The sequence below is a fragment of the Pseudonaja textilis genome, chromosome 14 (genome assembly GCF_049901715.1).
Source record: "Pseudonaja textilis isolate UNSWEBS1 chromosome 14, rPseTex1.2, whole genome shotgun sequence".
Lineage (NCBI taxonomy): Eukaryota > Metazoa > Chordata > Lepidosauria > Squamata > Elapidae > Pseudonaja > Pseudonaja textilis.
The window spans coordinates 13,903,641-13,919,093 of NC_142003.1; the positions used below are offsets into that span (position 1 = coordinate 13,903,641).

The 15,453-nt window shown below is 49.7% G+C and overlaps 1 protein-coding gene across 1 annotated transcript in view; it reads right to left on the reverse strand.

Moving 5' to 3' along the window:
• CASKIN1 (CASK interacting protein 1) overlaps positions 1-15,453 on the reverse strand; it is a 125,699-nt gene that overhangs the window by 20,307 nt on the left and 89,939 nt on the right. Inside the window, 6 exon segments of the mRNA XM_087912619.1 lie at positions 600-704; positions 6,236-6,481; positions 9,609-9,726; positions 10,991-11,085; positions 14,851-14,959; positions 15,159-15,267. Coding sequence (XP_087768745.1) covers positions 600-704; positions 6,236-6,481; positions 9,609-9,726; positions 10,991-11,085; positions 14,851-14,959; positions 15,159-15,267 — 782 coding nt within the window.

Here is a 15,453-nt window from a genome sequence, read left to right on the forward strand (position 1 = left end):
ACAATCAACCCATGGAACAGAAGTTGCCTTCGGAAGTTGTGGGAGCTTCATCATTGGAGGCTTTCAAGAAGAGACTGGACTGCCATCTGTCAGAAATGGTGTGTAGGGTCTCCTGCCTGGGCGGGGGGGGGGGTTGGACTAGATGACCTACAAGCTCCCTTCCAACTCTGATTATCTGTTATCTGCTAAGTGGACGTTATGGGAGGAAACCCAGGGGCCTTGCTCTATACGAGCAGGGGATCAGGAGGCGCCTTGGCAGCATTTTATCCCATTCACAAACTTCATTCAGAGGCAGAAATTTTTCCGAGCTGCAGGTTCCCCTGACTTTGGTTTTGGGGGTCTTGACTTGCTCCAGGTTGGAGAGAGGGATATTGAAGGAGGGGTTGTGCTTGCCCCCCCACCAAAAAAAGAGAGGAAAGACCCCTCCCATCTTCAGTTTCGCCTCCTTGGGGGAATGGCTGGTACAATTCTCCAGGACACATCCCACCTGGCATCACGCCTCTCCCCATCAACCAGCCACTGCCCCAAACCCCCACACTGCCTCACCGCAGGAGAATGCACCCCCACCTACCGCCATGACCCCCCCTTTCTCATCCTACCTGCAAAGGGCTTCCGGAGCACCCAGATTTCTTCTGCGGGGGCCGGCGTGCTCGCAGAGCTTCCAGGGGACAAGTGGGACGGGCTGGCATCTGACCCCCGGGAACCTTTGAGGTCAAAGATAGCACCAGGATCCAGCAAAGGGAGGGAGAGAAAAAGAGAAAGAAAGAAGTGAGGGAAGGAGACAATCTTGCACAACGAAGAGGGGAAGGTTCAGCAGCATCCTTTGGACCCCAAACCAAGCCCCACACAGGAGGGAGTAACTTGCCAGAGGGGGGTCCTGGCTTTTGCCGCAATTTTTGACCTCGCAAAGTTTACGAGAACGAACATAAGAGCCGTGGTGGCCCAGTGGTTAGAATGCAGTATTGCAGCTAATTCTGCCCACTGCTAGCAGTTCGATCCTGAGCGGCTCCGGGTTGACTCAGCCTTCCATCCTTCCGGAGGTGGGTCAAATGAGGACCCAGATGGTTGGGGGCAAGAGGCTGACTCTGTAAATTGCTTAGAGAGGGCTGTAAAAGCACTGTGAAGTGGTATATAAGTCTAAGGGCTACTGCTGGGTGGCGCAATGGTTAGAATGCAGTACTGCAGGCTATTTCTGCTGACTACGGGCTGACTGCAATTTGGCAGTTCGAATCTCACCAGGCTCAAGGTTGACTGAGCTGTCCTTCTGAGGTGGGTCAAATGAGGACCCAGATTGTTGGGGGCAAGAGGGAGACTGTAAACCGCTTAGAGAGGGCTGTAGAGCACTGTGAAGTGGTATATAAGTCTAGGCTATAACTAATCCTTCCTCCCTCCCTCCCTTTCCTCCCTCCTTTTCCTCCCTCCCTCCCTTCCATGTTGGTGCAGTGGCTAGAATTCAGTATTGCACGCTAATTCTGCCAACTGCCAGCAGTTCGATCCTCACCAGCTCAAGATTGACTCAGCCTTCCGTCCTTCCGAGGTGGGTCAAATGAGGACCCAGATTGTTGGGGGCAAAAGGCTGACTCTGTAAATTGCTTAGAGAGGGCTGCAAAAGCACGGTGAAGCAGTATATAAGTTTAAACATTGTTGCTGTTTCCAAAGTGTGAAGCCCAGGTTGGCTAGGGCTGTTCCACTGGCATCCAGGCTGCGCACATCATACTTGTGGCTGTTGGGACCAGGGCAGTAATACACAACCTCTTCTTCACCATGGAACCCGTTTAAATACCTTTTCTGGCAGGGACCCTGGCCACAGACCTCCAAGAATTAAGATCTAAATCACGACATTTCTTCAAGCCTTCATGAACCCCATGATGACATCAACCCCCCCCACTCCAGGGTCCACAGCCCATATTTTGAGAACAGTAAATTAAGAGATCTTGATGGGGCTGGGGGGAAGAGCCTGCAAAGGCTCCAGTCACCATACTTTAGATCAGGGGTCTCCAACCTTGGCCACTTTAAGCCTGGAGGACTTCAACTCCCAGAGTTGAAGACTGGCAGGCTTAAATTGGCCAAGGTTGGAGACCTCTGCTTTCCCTAATCTGCTCCTTGTGGTTTGCTCTGCACAGCTGAGGCTCGGCTGTCCTGGCCGACAGCCACTGAATAAAAGGCCACATCACCAAGCTCATTATTTTTAAAGCTGGCAAACCAACAATAGTGTGAAGGAAGCCCTTTTTTGATTCCTCTGTAGTCAGCCAAAAGCTCCTGGAGAAGAAAAGACAATCTCTGGGGCCAAGAATGTTTGTGTGTGCTGAATGCAGCGGCCGTCCTGATTGTGTTCTTTGGGGCACTGCGCATCCCTGGGAGAGGATGCGAAGCCACGGGAGAATCTCGTCTCTCTACTCTGGAGCCTGGCAAGAAAATGGGACTCCCATCAAGTTCCACTCCCCCACCCCCCGCCCCACCAAGAAAAGAGCACCTGTAAGCCACACTGTGGTAAGTGCTGTGGTCCAAATCAGTTCTGATGGAAAAACCCAGAAGTGAGTGTCAACTGATAAAATATTTCTGTGGTCTTTTAGAGTTGCCAACAGAAAGGGAGGGGGGAGCAGTAGGCAGCTTGCATTCCATAAACGTTTTCAAAGATAGTTTCTAAGCAACCGAGGTTTCTGCCGTGCAAAATTCTTAACTGGAGAGCCTGATGGATGACTCTTGGCTATGGATGTGTCCCATTGGAGAATATAATTCTAACTGGACAGCCTGATGGATGACTCTTGGCTATGGATGTGTCCCATTGGAGAATATAATTCTAACTGGAGAGCCTGATGGATTGATGACTCTTGGCTATGGATGTGTCCCATTGGAGAATATGAATTATGATACACCCAGGGGGTGGGGGGAAACCCAGGTCAAGGGTGATAGTGAATGATGTGTCTCAGAGTCAGCTACACCCAGGCAGTGCTGGACATGTTAACTCCTAATAAATCTTCTTTGAGCTTTGAAAATCAAGCCAAAGACTCATGATTTAAATAGGGGTAACTACCGGAGCCCTGACGGTGAGTGCTGCTGCACCACAAAGGAGTTTGGTTCGCTCCTTCTCATGCTCCAGCCTGCCTTTCCCCAGCATGGCACCATCCAGGTGGTGCTGGCATTGTAGGTGTGGCAGTCACGCAATGTAAATGGATGCAGCAGGATGGGAGCTCCAGAACATCGGAGACCCAGCCTCTGGGTTCATTGAGCTGCCTGGTAAAGAGGAGGAAAAGAGCTGCCTGCAAGGAGTGTAAATCCTTCCATTTCCCCATCTTCCAGTCAGAGCTGAGGAAGCTTCTTGGATGAGGAGCAAAACGTCTTCAAAGAAAAACCAATAAAGTCCCGTTGCCTCTTGAAAAAAAACACAACATTTTTGGGACAACCATGACCCTAGAGCAGGGGTCTCCAACCTTGGCAACTTTAAGACTTGTGGACTTCAACTCCCAGAGTTCCACAAGTCTTAAATTTGCCAAGGTTGGAGACCCCTGACCTAGAGGACAGAGAATCTCCACAGATATTCAGGAGGAAAAGGGGGGTTTTCTGTCCATTCTCACCGAAAGGGCACAACTGTGCGACCCTGATGCACCCTGCATTAATTAAAAGAGTGGTTCTCAAACTTGGCCACTTGAAAATGGGTGGACTTCAACTCCCAGAATTCCCCAGCCAGTAAAGCTGCTACTCTGCTAGCCAGGCATCATTGCTAGCCAGGCATCATTGCAAGCTGACAGCCTGACATTAACAAGGGCGAGGGGGGCTGGGGGGAGGGAAGACAGGCTGGAATATAGGGTGGAATTGTGGGGGGACGGGAACCAAGCCAAGCCAGGCTGAGGCAGGAGACGGACCAGCAAGCCAAAGGTCAACCATGTAGAGCTGGAAAGCCCTGAATTGAGGGTCCATTACCCAAAACAATCTGGACCACTAATTGGGCAGTGACTGATAACAGAGGGATGGGCAGGGAAAAGGGAGAGTCAATTGTATTGTTTGCACACGGAAAACGCCAGATCCAGTGTCGCTACTTCTGCAACCACTTAAGCTTTAGTAAAGTATGCTCTTGAGGAACAACGGGCCAGGAGTTGAGCTGAGTTAGATGACTGAGTGGGAAGGCTGACATTACACATCTTCAAGTTGTCAAGTTTGAGAAGCACTGGATTAAACACTTGTGAAAACAAGACCCAAATCCTTGAAGAAGCACCCAGGGCCTGTGAGGGTTGGCTGAGGTAGCGGAAGGTCAGGAAAGGGAGATGATAAAATGATAAAAAGGATCAAGGAAACAAAACAGAAACCAAGGCTTACACACTTGCTCTCACACCCCTTCTCTTCTCCTGGGATGTCCGCAGGGCATGGCCAAGAAACTCAAGAGAACCACGACGCCATAACAAGCAGACAGAGATTTGATTGCACCATGGTGGCGCCATCTTGACTTTTTGGACCATTCTCTGCCTTCTGCCATTTCCCAAACCACACACTCCGAATTCCTTCCCAAGCCGTTTCCCGCAAGTGCCTCCAAAATCCACCTTTCTCCTGACAGTTATTTCTGGAGTAATACCTGGCCCTCCAGCCTCCACCCCCATCGGTCTCTACTACTCTCAACTGTGTAAAATGATTTAGATAGCTGGCCATTGGTTTAGCCAGCCAGTAACTGCTTGTGCATAATTTAATTTTGTATATAATTTTATTCATCACTCATGCTATGTATTTTTAAAGTAATTCAATGCTCTAATGTTTTATATTTTGATAGACATTTTATATGCTGTTTTGGGATTTCTTTAAGCATCAATGCTATATTTTGTTATGCCATACAATATATACACTATATGAGAGAGAGAGGGAAAGAGAGAGAGATGGATAGATGACAGATATAGATGATGATTGGAGGGAGGGAGGGAGGATAGATTGAGACAGATGGCAGATAGATAGATAGATAGATAGATAGATAGATAGATAGATAGATAGATAGATAGATAGATGATAGATAGATAGGTAGGTAAGATAGGAAGATAGAGAGAGAAATGAGAGAGAGAGATAGGGATGGATGGATAGATGACAGATAGATAGGTGGCAGATATAGATGATAGCTGGATGGATAGATGGATGACACAGACAGATGACAGATAGACAGACCAATTGATCAATAAATGAGAGAGGGGGATTGTATGTGTGCTGGCACATAACAGAATACAACATCAATGCATAAAAAGTCACAAACAGCATATAAAATATCTATCAAAAGATTGTTGGTCTTCTAATCCACAGGTGTTGGGCCTGGGCCTGCCTTCCATGGCAGCCATTTTGTGAGAGCACCCCTGATATGCCCTCATTGTCCCTGGTGTCCTCTCACTCCCCCTACTCTGCCCCAACCTCTGAATCAACCTCATCCTCATCAGCCCAACCACACATGCTGACCCACAAAACACCAGCACGTGAGAAGCACCCCAAAGAAACCTGGCAAAATGAAAACCCACACAAATATTTGTCATGATCGGTGGAAGGACACTGTCATGCCCCTATTGGAGTCTGATTCTGAGGGGGAGATTGAGCAGCTGACAGGGAGTGGAAGTGTGGCTCCGGTGGCTGTGGAGGAAATGGGGGAGGGACACAGTTCAGCTGGGCATTCAGAGGAAGACCCAGGGCCACCCCCTCTTCATCATAGGGAGTGAGGAACGGAGAAGGGAGCAACGTGAGATATGTGAGTTATGGGGGAGGAAAGGGCCCTGATTTCCTTCATTAGCTGCAGCTGGAAAAACAGGATTTAAAAAGGGCGTTTGTGCACAGCACCTTCCTGGAAGCAAAGTGTGCATTATATTTGCTTGTGGAGGCTTGTCGAGGGGGTCTGGGTTCTGGCATCCTCCCAGCTGTGTATGTTTCGTTATCTTTTGGAAGTCTGCAATCCCTTATCCTGCCCTCTCTTGTTAATTGCTGCAGCGTGGTTTGTGTTGGTTTTTATTTATAATCTATATGTACTTTGAGTTTGGATGGAATTTCTTCCCTTTAAAAACTGTTCTTGGGAGAGTTTTTTTCTCCAGCCGATGATAACTGGACATTGGGGGCCAAGTTGGAGGTATTAAAGGGACTTTACCGACTTTTGTGACTTTGTTGCTTTTGTGCCATGCCCTGGGCCATCACAGACAGACACACACACGGACACACACACCCCAATATGGCCGAAGCATAAACAGAACGTAACGTAAAACAAACCAAGCAATGGAGGGTCTACCTGGATTGGCGCAAGGCCTTTCCGTGCCACCATGGGCAAGCCAGCGGTAGCCGAAGGAACTGAAAAGAGGCTGAGGATGGGGAAGCATTGGAGACGGAGGCAGGCAATGGAGTTGATGGAGGGGGGGAGAGGAGGAGGAGAAGGAGGAGGAGGAGGAAGCAGGGAGGCCGTTGGGCAGGGCAGCCACCCCAGCTGGGAGGGAGATGGCTTGATACTGCCCTGGGGAAGGGTCTGCATCCCACGGACCTGACAACAGAAACACAAGAGGCAACATTGAAGTGGGTGCTCCAAGCTGAGAGCCAGGATGGGAGTTTATCGGGAGGTCCCACAAGGTGGAAGGAAGGAAGGAGCCACACACAGCCAAGTGACTGACACACGCACACACCCACTGAAATCTCAGGGTGCTTTTTTTTGCCACAGCCTCACAAGAAACCTCTTTCTCTTTCAATTTCTCCCCTGCTGAAAGGGATACTAACGTGGATTGTAATCTACACGCCTGGCTGCAAAAATGGTAAGATCCGGCATGCAAAAACCTTCTGAGCCTTCCCCGATTGATTATTGTGGATGATTATCACGATAGAAAAAAAACGATGCCTGCAACCCGCAGGGTCCTTCCCCGCCAGCAAAGGACGTGCTCGAAGTCACCGTGAAATGCACTTCGCGAGGTTTAAGGACCCCCCCCCAGTGGCCCTACCTGATTTTAAGGCCTCCGTTCCGCTTCTCCCACCTACCCGCTCTTGAGGATTTAATCTGCCTTCAAAGAAGATTGGGGCTTACAATATTAATTATATGTGTAACAGGAATTTAAATAGGATAATCTACTTTTTTTTTTCCAGCACCAAATCTCCAGTTGCAATAAAGCAAAGTATTAGATCGGTGGAGGAAAATAACAGGAGGAGAGGAGAGGTAAGAAAATTAATTACAAGACATCCAACCTTGAGAAAGTAGGACATGAATATCAGCCAGCTCCAATTTAAGGTTGTGGCTACAAGCGGCTGGCTCTTTTTCCTTCATCTTCACAGAGTAAGATTCTGGTGGAAGCCACTGGCTACGGATTACAGAATACAGAATAAGAGTGTTGGAAGGGAATCTTGGAGATCTTCTAGTCCAACCCCCTGCTAAACAGGAGACCCTAAAGATCACTCCAGACAAGTGTCCAGTCTCTTCTTAAAAGCCTCCAGGGATTCTTGGCTGAGAAACTGAGTTTCCCATTTGCAACTGATCTGCTGCAAAATATCTTCCTGCCTCACAAACCTCCCGCAAGGATTTATGGAGATGGTACCTATCCACCATCACAACTGATGAAGCTTCTTGGAAGAGAAACAAAACAACTCCTCCTCCTCTTCCTCCTCCTCCTCCTCGTTCTTCCTCAAGCAAAAACAGTCCAGTTGTTTTTTTGGTGAAGCACCTTTGAGACTCCAACAAATAGCCAGATGAAGGTGTCAGAGAGCTTCCAAAATGCTAAGCCTTCACTGCCCTCTTATCCATGTCTTAATTTTAGCAACTCAGATCTGGTAAATCGAGAGGAATTTTTTTCCAACCTTGGCCACTTGATGTATGGACTTCAAACTCCCAGAATCCTCCAGATTGTCCGGGGATTTCTGGGCATTGAAGTCCATACATCTTCAAATGACCAAGGCAGAAAAATGATGCTCTAGAAGATTGTAGCTCTTTTTTTGCAAAGTGGAAAGGATCCACTGTCAAAGACACAAGGCCAGGTTTCTACATGGAAAATCCTGGAATCAGTTCAAAGACTTGACAAGTATGGCTGCTTTTGAAGCAGATTGGAGTCCTTGCTAACTCGGTGCTCCCCGGGTATGCTGGAACAGGTGGAATGAGTTTGATCATCCCTTCCAGATAGTCTCTCTTTTGGCTCTATGCCTGCGTAGCGTTGGGGAGGGATCCTAAGGGAGAATCCTTCCAATCTAGAACTAAGGAGAAATTTCCTGACCGTCAGAACAATCCATCAGTGGAATGGTTCGCCTCCAGAAGTTGTGGGTTTTCTGTCACTGGAGCTTTTTAAGAAGAGATTGGACAACCATTTGTCTGAAATGGTACAAGGTTTCCTGCTTAACCAGGGGTCGGACTAGAACAGGGGTCACCAACCAGTTGGCCGGGGACCACGGTGGTCCACGAGAAAAGTCACCCCCAAAGCAATTAATCCAGGCTGTGCGGGAACACAAGGCTTGCGTTGTTTGCATTGCGAACAACACGAGGTAGTGAGGGAAGGGAGAAAGGGGGGAAGGTGGGGGACCTGCCCCACTCGCCCCAGCACCTGGCCTGGCTACTGGGCTGCTTCTTTCCGCTTCTTTCTTCTTCTGCTTTCGGCTGCATGCAAGGAAAGCAGCAGAAGTCTTTCTTTCTCTCCCCCAAACTCCGCCAGAAATGAGTCTTTAAGACCCAGCAAGGCCTCCTGCTCCAAGAAGCTGCGCTGGTGTGACAACTCTCACAAAGACTCATTTCTGGTGGAGTTTGGGGGAGAGAAAGAAAGACTTCTGCTGTTTTCCTTGCATGAAGCCAAAAGTCTCTCTCTCTCTCCTTTCCCTCTGAGAACGGAACTGGAGATGGTGTCCTGTGACTCCAAATAAAAAATGATCTATCGGTAGGAAAATGGGGTGGGGGATTTTCCTGCAGACTTTTTTGGGGATTTAAAATTATGAGTTTGGTGGTCCCTGAGGTCCAAAAGGTTGGCGACCCCTGAACTATATGACCTCCAAGGTCCCTTCCCACTCTTGTTATTCCTTCTGGCCAAGCTGTCTGGCACATCTCCAGTCTGTGCTCATTCAGGAAAGAGGCCTTTCCTCCTGAGACTCTAGAAGCCCCTGCCGCCATTCCCGACTGCCTCAGCTGGCGGCTGTTTCACACACCAAGATGGCTCCCAGCTGCCCCATCAGGCCCTGAAGCTCCTCAGCCCTCAAGAGATGTTCAGTGGTTGCTTGATTGCACTGGCTGGAATTTGATCCCTTTGGCTTTCTTTCTTCATCACGTTTTTTATCTGCTTACGGGACTAAAATCAAATGCATGCAGTATCTGAGCACCCACTGAAATACTTCCAGATGTTAGGCCAACCCGGAGTCTGGGGCTGCAGCAATTCTTCTCCCAATTCTCTCTCTCTCTCTCTCTCTCTCTCTCTCTCTCTTTGTGGTGAAAACCAAAGAGACGGGGAATGGAAGCGGGGAAAAGATAGATGCTTAGCGGTGCAAGGAAAGACTGGCTGCTCCCACCAACGCTAAACTTCCACGATGGACACAAGCCCCCAGTCAAAGCAGAGCAAACCCAAGCAGCCACAAAGAGAACAGTGGGTAGAAAAGCACCCTCCCCTGCCCCTCCACCCTCCAGAAGGCTGGGAAGCCTCCCCAGGAGTGATAGTTGCCTGTGCGTTTGCTGATGGCTTCGACCAGGGTGGACGGGAAGTATCCCACGCGGTCGTTGCCTGTCCGATTGTCGTGTATGCAGCCTTTCCATCGGCCGTCGGCATGCTGCTCCAGGACCTGTGGGCAGGGCAGGGGAGGGGGAGAGAGGAGGCAAAGACTGGTCAGCGGCAAGCATCCCTTTAGGGTCAAGGGAGCAAGGAATGGCCAGGACGCAGACCCCTGCAGGGGAGAATCCAAAAGTCAAGATGGCGACAGCAAGCTTCAATGGTTGCAGCTGCCATCTTGATTTTTTTGCCTCCACAAATGTGTCTCTGCCAGCAAAAACTCATCTCCTGAACCCAGAGCCACCTTGTCATGCCCCTGTCAGAGTCGGAAGAGGAAGACAAACAGCTGACAGGGAGTGGCAGTGTGGCTCCGTTGGCTGTGGAGGAGGCTGGGGAAGGGCAAAGTCTGGCTGGGCAGAGCAGGGAAGAGGTAGAACAAGGAGTGGGAGTTCAGACCCAGGCCCACCCCCCACCCCTCTTCACCCTAGGACACGCAAGGAGGAACGGAGAAGGGAGCAATGTGAGTTGCGTGGCTTATGGGGGAGGAAAGGGCCCTGATTCCCTTCATTAGCCACACCTGGGAATGAGAGGTTAAAAGAGATGCAAGCTGAGTGTAGCAGCTGCTGGGAGCAAACATGAGTTTATCTTGTGTTGACTTTGGTTATTTGCATTCCTGGCATCCTCCCAACCAGGTCGAATTATTACAATTCCTTCATTACAGTTTTTGTTCACCACGTTTTGGACTTGATTTTCTGCAGCCAAAGGCTGTTCCTGGGAGAGTTTTTCTCCAGCCCAGAAGGTAACCAGGACAACATTGGAGGCAAAGTTGGCGCTAATAAAGGGACTCCTACTGATTACCTGACTGGGTTACCTTTGTGCCAGGCCCCTTTGGGTCATCACCCCCCAATTGCCATTCTTTATTCCCCATGTGCCCTTAGGGAATAAGGTTAATACTTATTACAGGTAGTCCTTGAGTTATGACTATAACTCAGTTGTAAGTCATCATTGTCAAAAAGTGGGCCGGACACATGATTTTATGGCCTTTTTTGTGATTATTTGCTAAGCAGAATATCACTGTTTTTAAATGAATTCCACAATGTTGCCCAAAACCAATGGAAAAGTCTGATTTTGGCAAAGTTATCACCAAAGGCAATCATGTCACCCCAGGGCACGGCAAAGGTTGGGAAAGACACACTAGGCAGGGTCCTGTGTTTTGGGGTTCCCCCCAGCAGAAGCCTTCAAGCGAGAGCAGGGCATCCGTTGGGGGCAAGGCTGGACCGTGTCAAAGGCCATCTTTGGCCCAGGACCGTTCGGATTCCAAGCCCACCGGGACTCACCGTGATGATGTCCCCAGCTTTCACATTGAGGCTGGTCAGGTCATAGTTGTTGCAGTAATCTTTCATGGCCCTGACCTGCAGGGCGGCCGAAGCGTCTGAGAAGGAAACAAGGAAGAAAGGAAGGAAGAAAGGGAATAAAGGAAGGAAAGGAAGGGAAGGGAAGAAAAAGGAAGGAAGGAAAGGAAAGGAAAAAGGAAAATAAAGAAGGAAGGAAAGGAAGGAAGGAAGGAAGGAAGGAAGGAAGGAAGGAAGGAAGGAAGGAAGGAAGGAAGGAAGGAAGGAAGGAAGGAAGGAAGGAAAAGAAAGAAGGGAAGGAAGGGAAGGAAGGAAGGGAAGAAGGAAGGGAAGGAAGAAGGGAAGGAAGGAAAGAAAGGAAAGGAAAGGAAAAAAGGAAAATAAAGAAGGAAGGAAGGAAGGAAGGAAGGAAGGAAGGAAGAGAAAGGAAGAAGGGAAGGAAGGAAAGGAAGGAAAGGAAGGAAGGGAAGGAAGGGAAGGAAGGGAAGAAGGAAGGAAGGGACGGTCAAAAAGATGGACTACCACGGTGGCGCAGTGGTTAGAGCAGAGTACTGCAGGCTGCTTCTGCTGCCTGCCGGCTGCCTGCAATTTAACAGTTCAAATCTCACCAGGCTCAGGGTTGACTCAGCCTTCCATCCTTCCAAGGTGGGTAAAATGAGGACCCAGATTGTTGGGGGCAAAAGGCTGACACTGCACACTGCTTGGAGAAGGCTATGCTATTGCTACCTGTACCACGGGCCAGGCCAGACAGCCCCTGATGTGCTCTGGGCACCCCTTCCCACTGCCAACCTTGCCCTCTGGGCTTGCTCCCATTCATGCCATATTCACTTCCATTGTGCCTGGGAGGAACATCAAAGCAGGTTCACACCCTCCCATATATGCCAACCAAGATGGAAGCAGGATGAGCAGGTTAGATGTTGGCAAAGCGCTCCCCACACACCCTGGTGCTCTACCATAAAGGGGGGGAAATGGGCATTTGGAATTGAACCTAGGAGCTCTTGGGCAGCCAAGCGGCAGTTTCACCGGATAGGTTCAGCCACCAGGAATCTGGCTGCCATGCTCTGTACCAACTGCAGCTTCTGGGTCACCTTCAAAGGCAGCCCCTGGCAGAGGGCACTGCAGTTGAGTGCCCATCAAGACCTGAGTTGCCATCACCAGAGGGAAGTGATCTAGGTAGGATTGGAAGAGGTGCACCGGTCAAAGTGTTTTTTTAGTAGTGATTTTTGTCTTTTTCTTAAGCAAGCGCCCTCTAGGCACAGGCCCACTCTTGGAGGTGGAGGGGTCCTCTAGGCACAGGCCCACTCTTGGAGGGGGGGCACCAGGTCCACAGTAATTCCCGGGCAGAGGTTGCAAGGTTGCCCTGATGACCAAACAGCTCAATCTCAGCAGGATTCCATCTGAGCAGGTCAGGACTTCGACAGGCTCTGGGCTCAGCGAAGGGTGGCCATACACAGGTACGTCCTCAGTTTATGACCACAATTGAGACCCAAAATTTTTTGTTGCCTCTTCCAGAGCAGGCCTACCGTCCCTTCCTTGAAGGTCAGCAGCTCTTATGCCCTCCCAGCAAACTGCTAAGGGTCTCCCAGACTCTGCCTGGCCAGAATGAACCCCGCAGGGGGCTGAATTCTTATTCTAGGTTAGATTATTTTACATGTATATCTTGCTTTCTCTCTTTCTTTCTATCCATCCATCCATCTCTCCCTCTCTCCATCCATCCATCCATCCATCCATCCAATCATCTACCTACCTACCTACCTACCTATCTCTATCTATCTATCTATCTATCTATCTATCTATCTATCTATCTATCTATCTATCTATCTATCTATCTATCTATCTATCTATCTATCTATCTATCTATCTATCTATCTATCTATCTATCTCTGTCTGTCTATATCTATCTATCTATCTATCTATCTATCTATCTATCTATCTATCTATCTATCTATCTACCTATCTATCATCTATCTATCCATCCATCTAATCATCTATCTATCTCTCTCCCTCTTTCCATCCATCCATCCATCCATCCATCCATCCCTCCGGAGATACCCTGTGGTAAGATGGGCAGCCAATAATTTTAATAAATATATAAATAAAAATAAAATTCAAAGGATGCTCCCCAACTTCCTCCTCATCCACATATTCCAAAACCCTCAGACTGTGACAAAAAAAATCCCTGGCTTGTTATTCTAGGGCTGAAAGGGACTTTGGAGGTCTGCTAGTCCAACCCCACTGCCCAAGGCTGGAGCCTTATATCATCCCAGTCCTCCAGTCTGTTCTTGAAAACCTCCAGGGATGGAACTCCTCCAATCCCAGGAGGCAAGTAAAGCCCTCCTCCTCCTCCTCCTCCTCCTCTCCTCCCCAGGGGTTCTGTCCTCCTCACCTGTCCTTGTCACTCTGATGCAGGCTGCTAGGCAGGAGGAGTCAGCATCCTTGGTGCTACAGGGTGGGCTCAGGCCTGGCGCTCTGGCTCCGGCCTTCCATCACCGTCACTCTTGGTATATCTTCCCTGACCTGAGCCAGCAGGTGGAGGCAGAGCCATGGGTTTCATCCCGTCAGATTTATAGACGGGGATGGTCAAAATGGCCTCATTTCCCCCGGTATCAGAAGAGGCACCATGATGCGCGTAAGGCAGGTGTCCCAGGTAGGCTGCTGGATTGGGACTAGGGAGTCCCAGGGAGATGGCTTTGAGCCACTCCCTTTTTTCCCCACCACAAAGGTTCCTGGGAGGAAAACTGGGGAAGACGCAAAACTCACTGCCTTGAGCAGAAGTGCAGCCAGCCAGGAAAACGGAGAACAACGGTTGTCAGCTACTCTTGCATACACACACACCAGTTATGAAGGAAAGGGCACCACCAGGTGCAGCTCAGCCTCAGCAGAAGGGTTTTTTCTGGCTGCCCCGCTTTCTATATGGGATTTTCGCGCCTATTGCCTCAGACCTTGTATAATGTCAGGTGGGGCTCCATTCAAAATCCAAGGAAGAAAACCTTTGACGCCATGGTTAGAGAGAAAAGGACTTTTACTGGAAATTGAAGTGGTAGCATCAGAAGAAATACAAGATCTGAGGCAATAGGCACAAAAATCACATGGACCCATGATGGCAAAACCGTTGCACATGTGCCAGAGGGGGTGGCACGCAGAGCCCACTCCGTGGGCATGTGCACCATTGTCAGCTGTTCTCCCAGTTTCTGGCGAGCACATGTGCACCGGCCAGCTGGTATTTGCGCACACCGGAGCAAACCCTTTTCCAATCAAACAAACACGAACCAAAGGGAACAGAAACCTTTTAAAGATTCTTACGAATCCCTGGTTAAAAGGCTGCTGCAAACTAATTAACTTTGATAAGCACGAGCCTCACCAAAACTGTGTGAGGCTGCCAAGAATAACAGATAAGAAATATTTCACAATACAAGAGTCTTCAAATACCAACTTAAGATACTGTAATGTCCAAGAGGCCGAGTTTCAAAACGTCTTTGCTTCCTGCAAAGAACGTCCGATTCACAGCTGGCTTTCATCTTCTTGAAGGAGGGGCCATTACCTTGCAGCCTTACTCCTGAGTCTCCCGTGCTGCTGCAGCTGCTCTTTCCTGCAAGCAGCCCTGCGTGCACGCGCACTTGGCACAGGCTCCTCGGGAACCTCTTCATCGCTGCTGCCAGCCCCCACAATCTCTGAAGGCAGCAGTCCACTCCCTAATGCTCCTGGCCCCTCCTCTGGGTTCTCGCTCTCCTCAGCCATCCACACCTGTTGCCGGCTAACCACAATACAAGGAGGAGGAGGATTCTTGGAGGCTGACATCCGCCCTTCAAATCAACAGCCCCCTGCCGATTCCCACCTGTCCTCACCTCGCAGCATCTGCTTGATCTCCTTGCTGGCTTGCGTGGCCGTGAACTGGTGGACAATGTCCAGGGCAGTCTGGCTGTAGGTGTTCCGGATGTGGGCATTGATCCCGCTCTGCGGAAGAGAAAGGGTGTGTGTGTGTGTGTGTGTGTGTGTGTGTGTGTGAAGAGGCGAGGGGGTCTTTGCATGAAGAGCATCTGAAATTGCCCCTGGATGCCAGTCCCCAAGGGCCACAGTCACCGGGGGGGTCTTCAGGCCCCTCGGGAAGAAATATGTGGGACCCTTCCTCCCTGGGAAATGGGGGGGGGCTTACATCCAGGAGGAGGCGCACCACGTCCGTCTTGCCACACAGAGCCGCTTCGTGTAAGGCGGTTCCAGCCTTCGTTTGACGGTTAATGTCTATGCCGGCCTGGAGCAAAAGCCTGCAAGATAGAAAAACAGAGTAAGAGTTGGAAGGGGTCCTTGGAGACCATCTAGTCCAACCCCACACCCAAGCAGGAGACTCTACACCATTTCTGACAGATGACAATCCAGTCTCTTCCTGAAAGCCTCCAGTGATGAAGCTCCTACACCTTCTGAAGGCAACTTCTGTTCCATGGGTTGCTTGT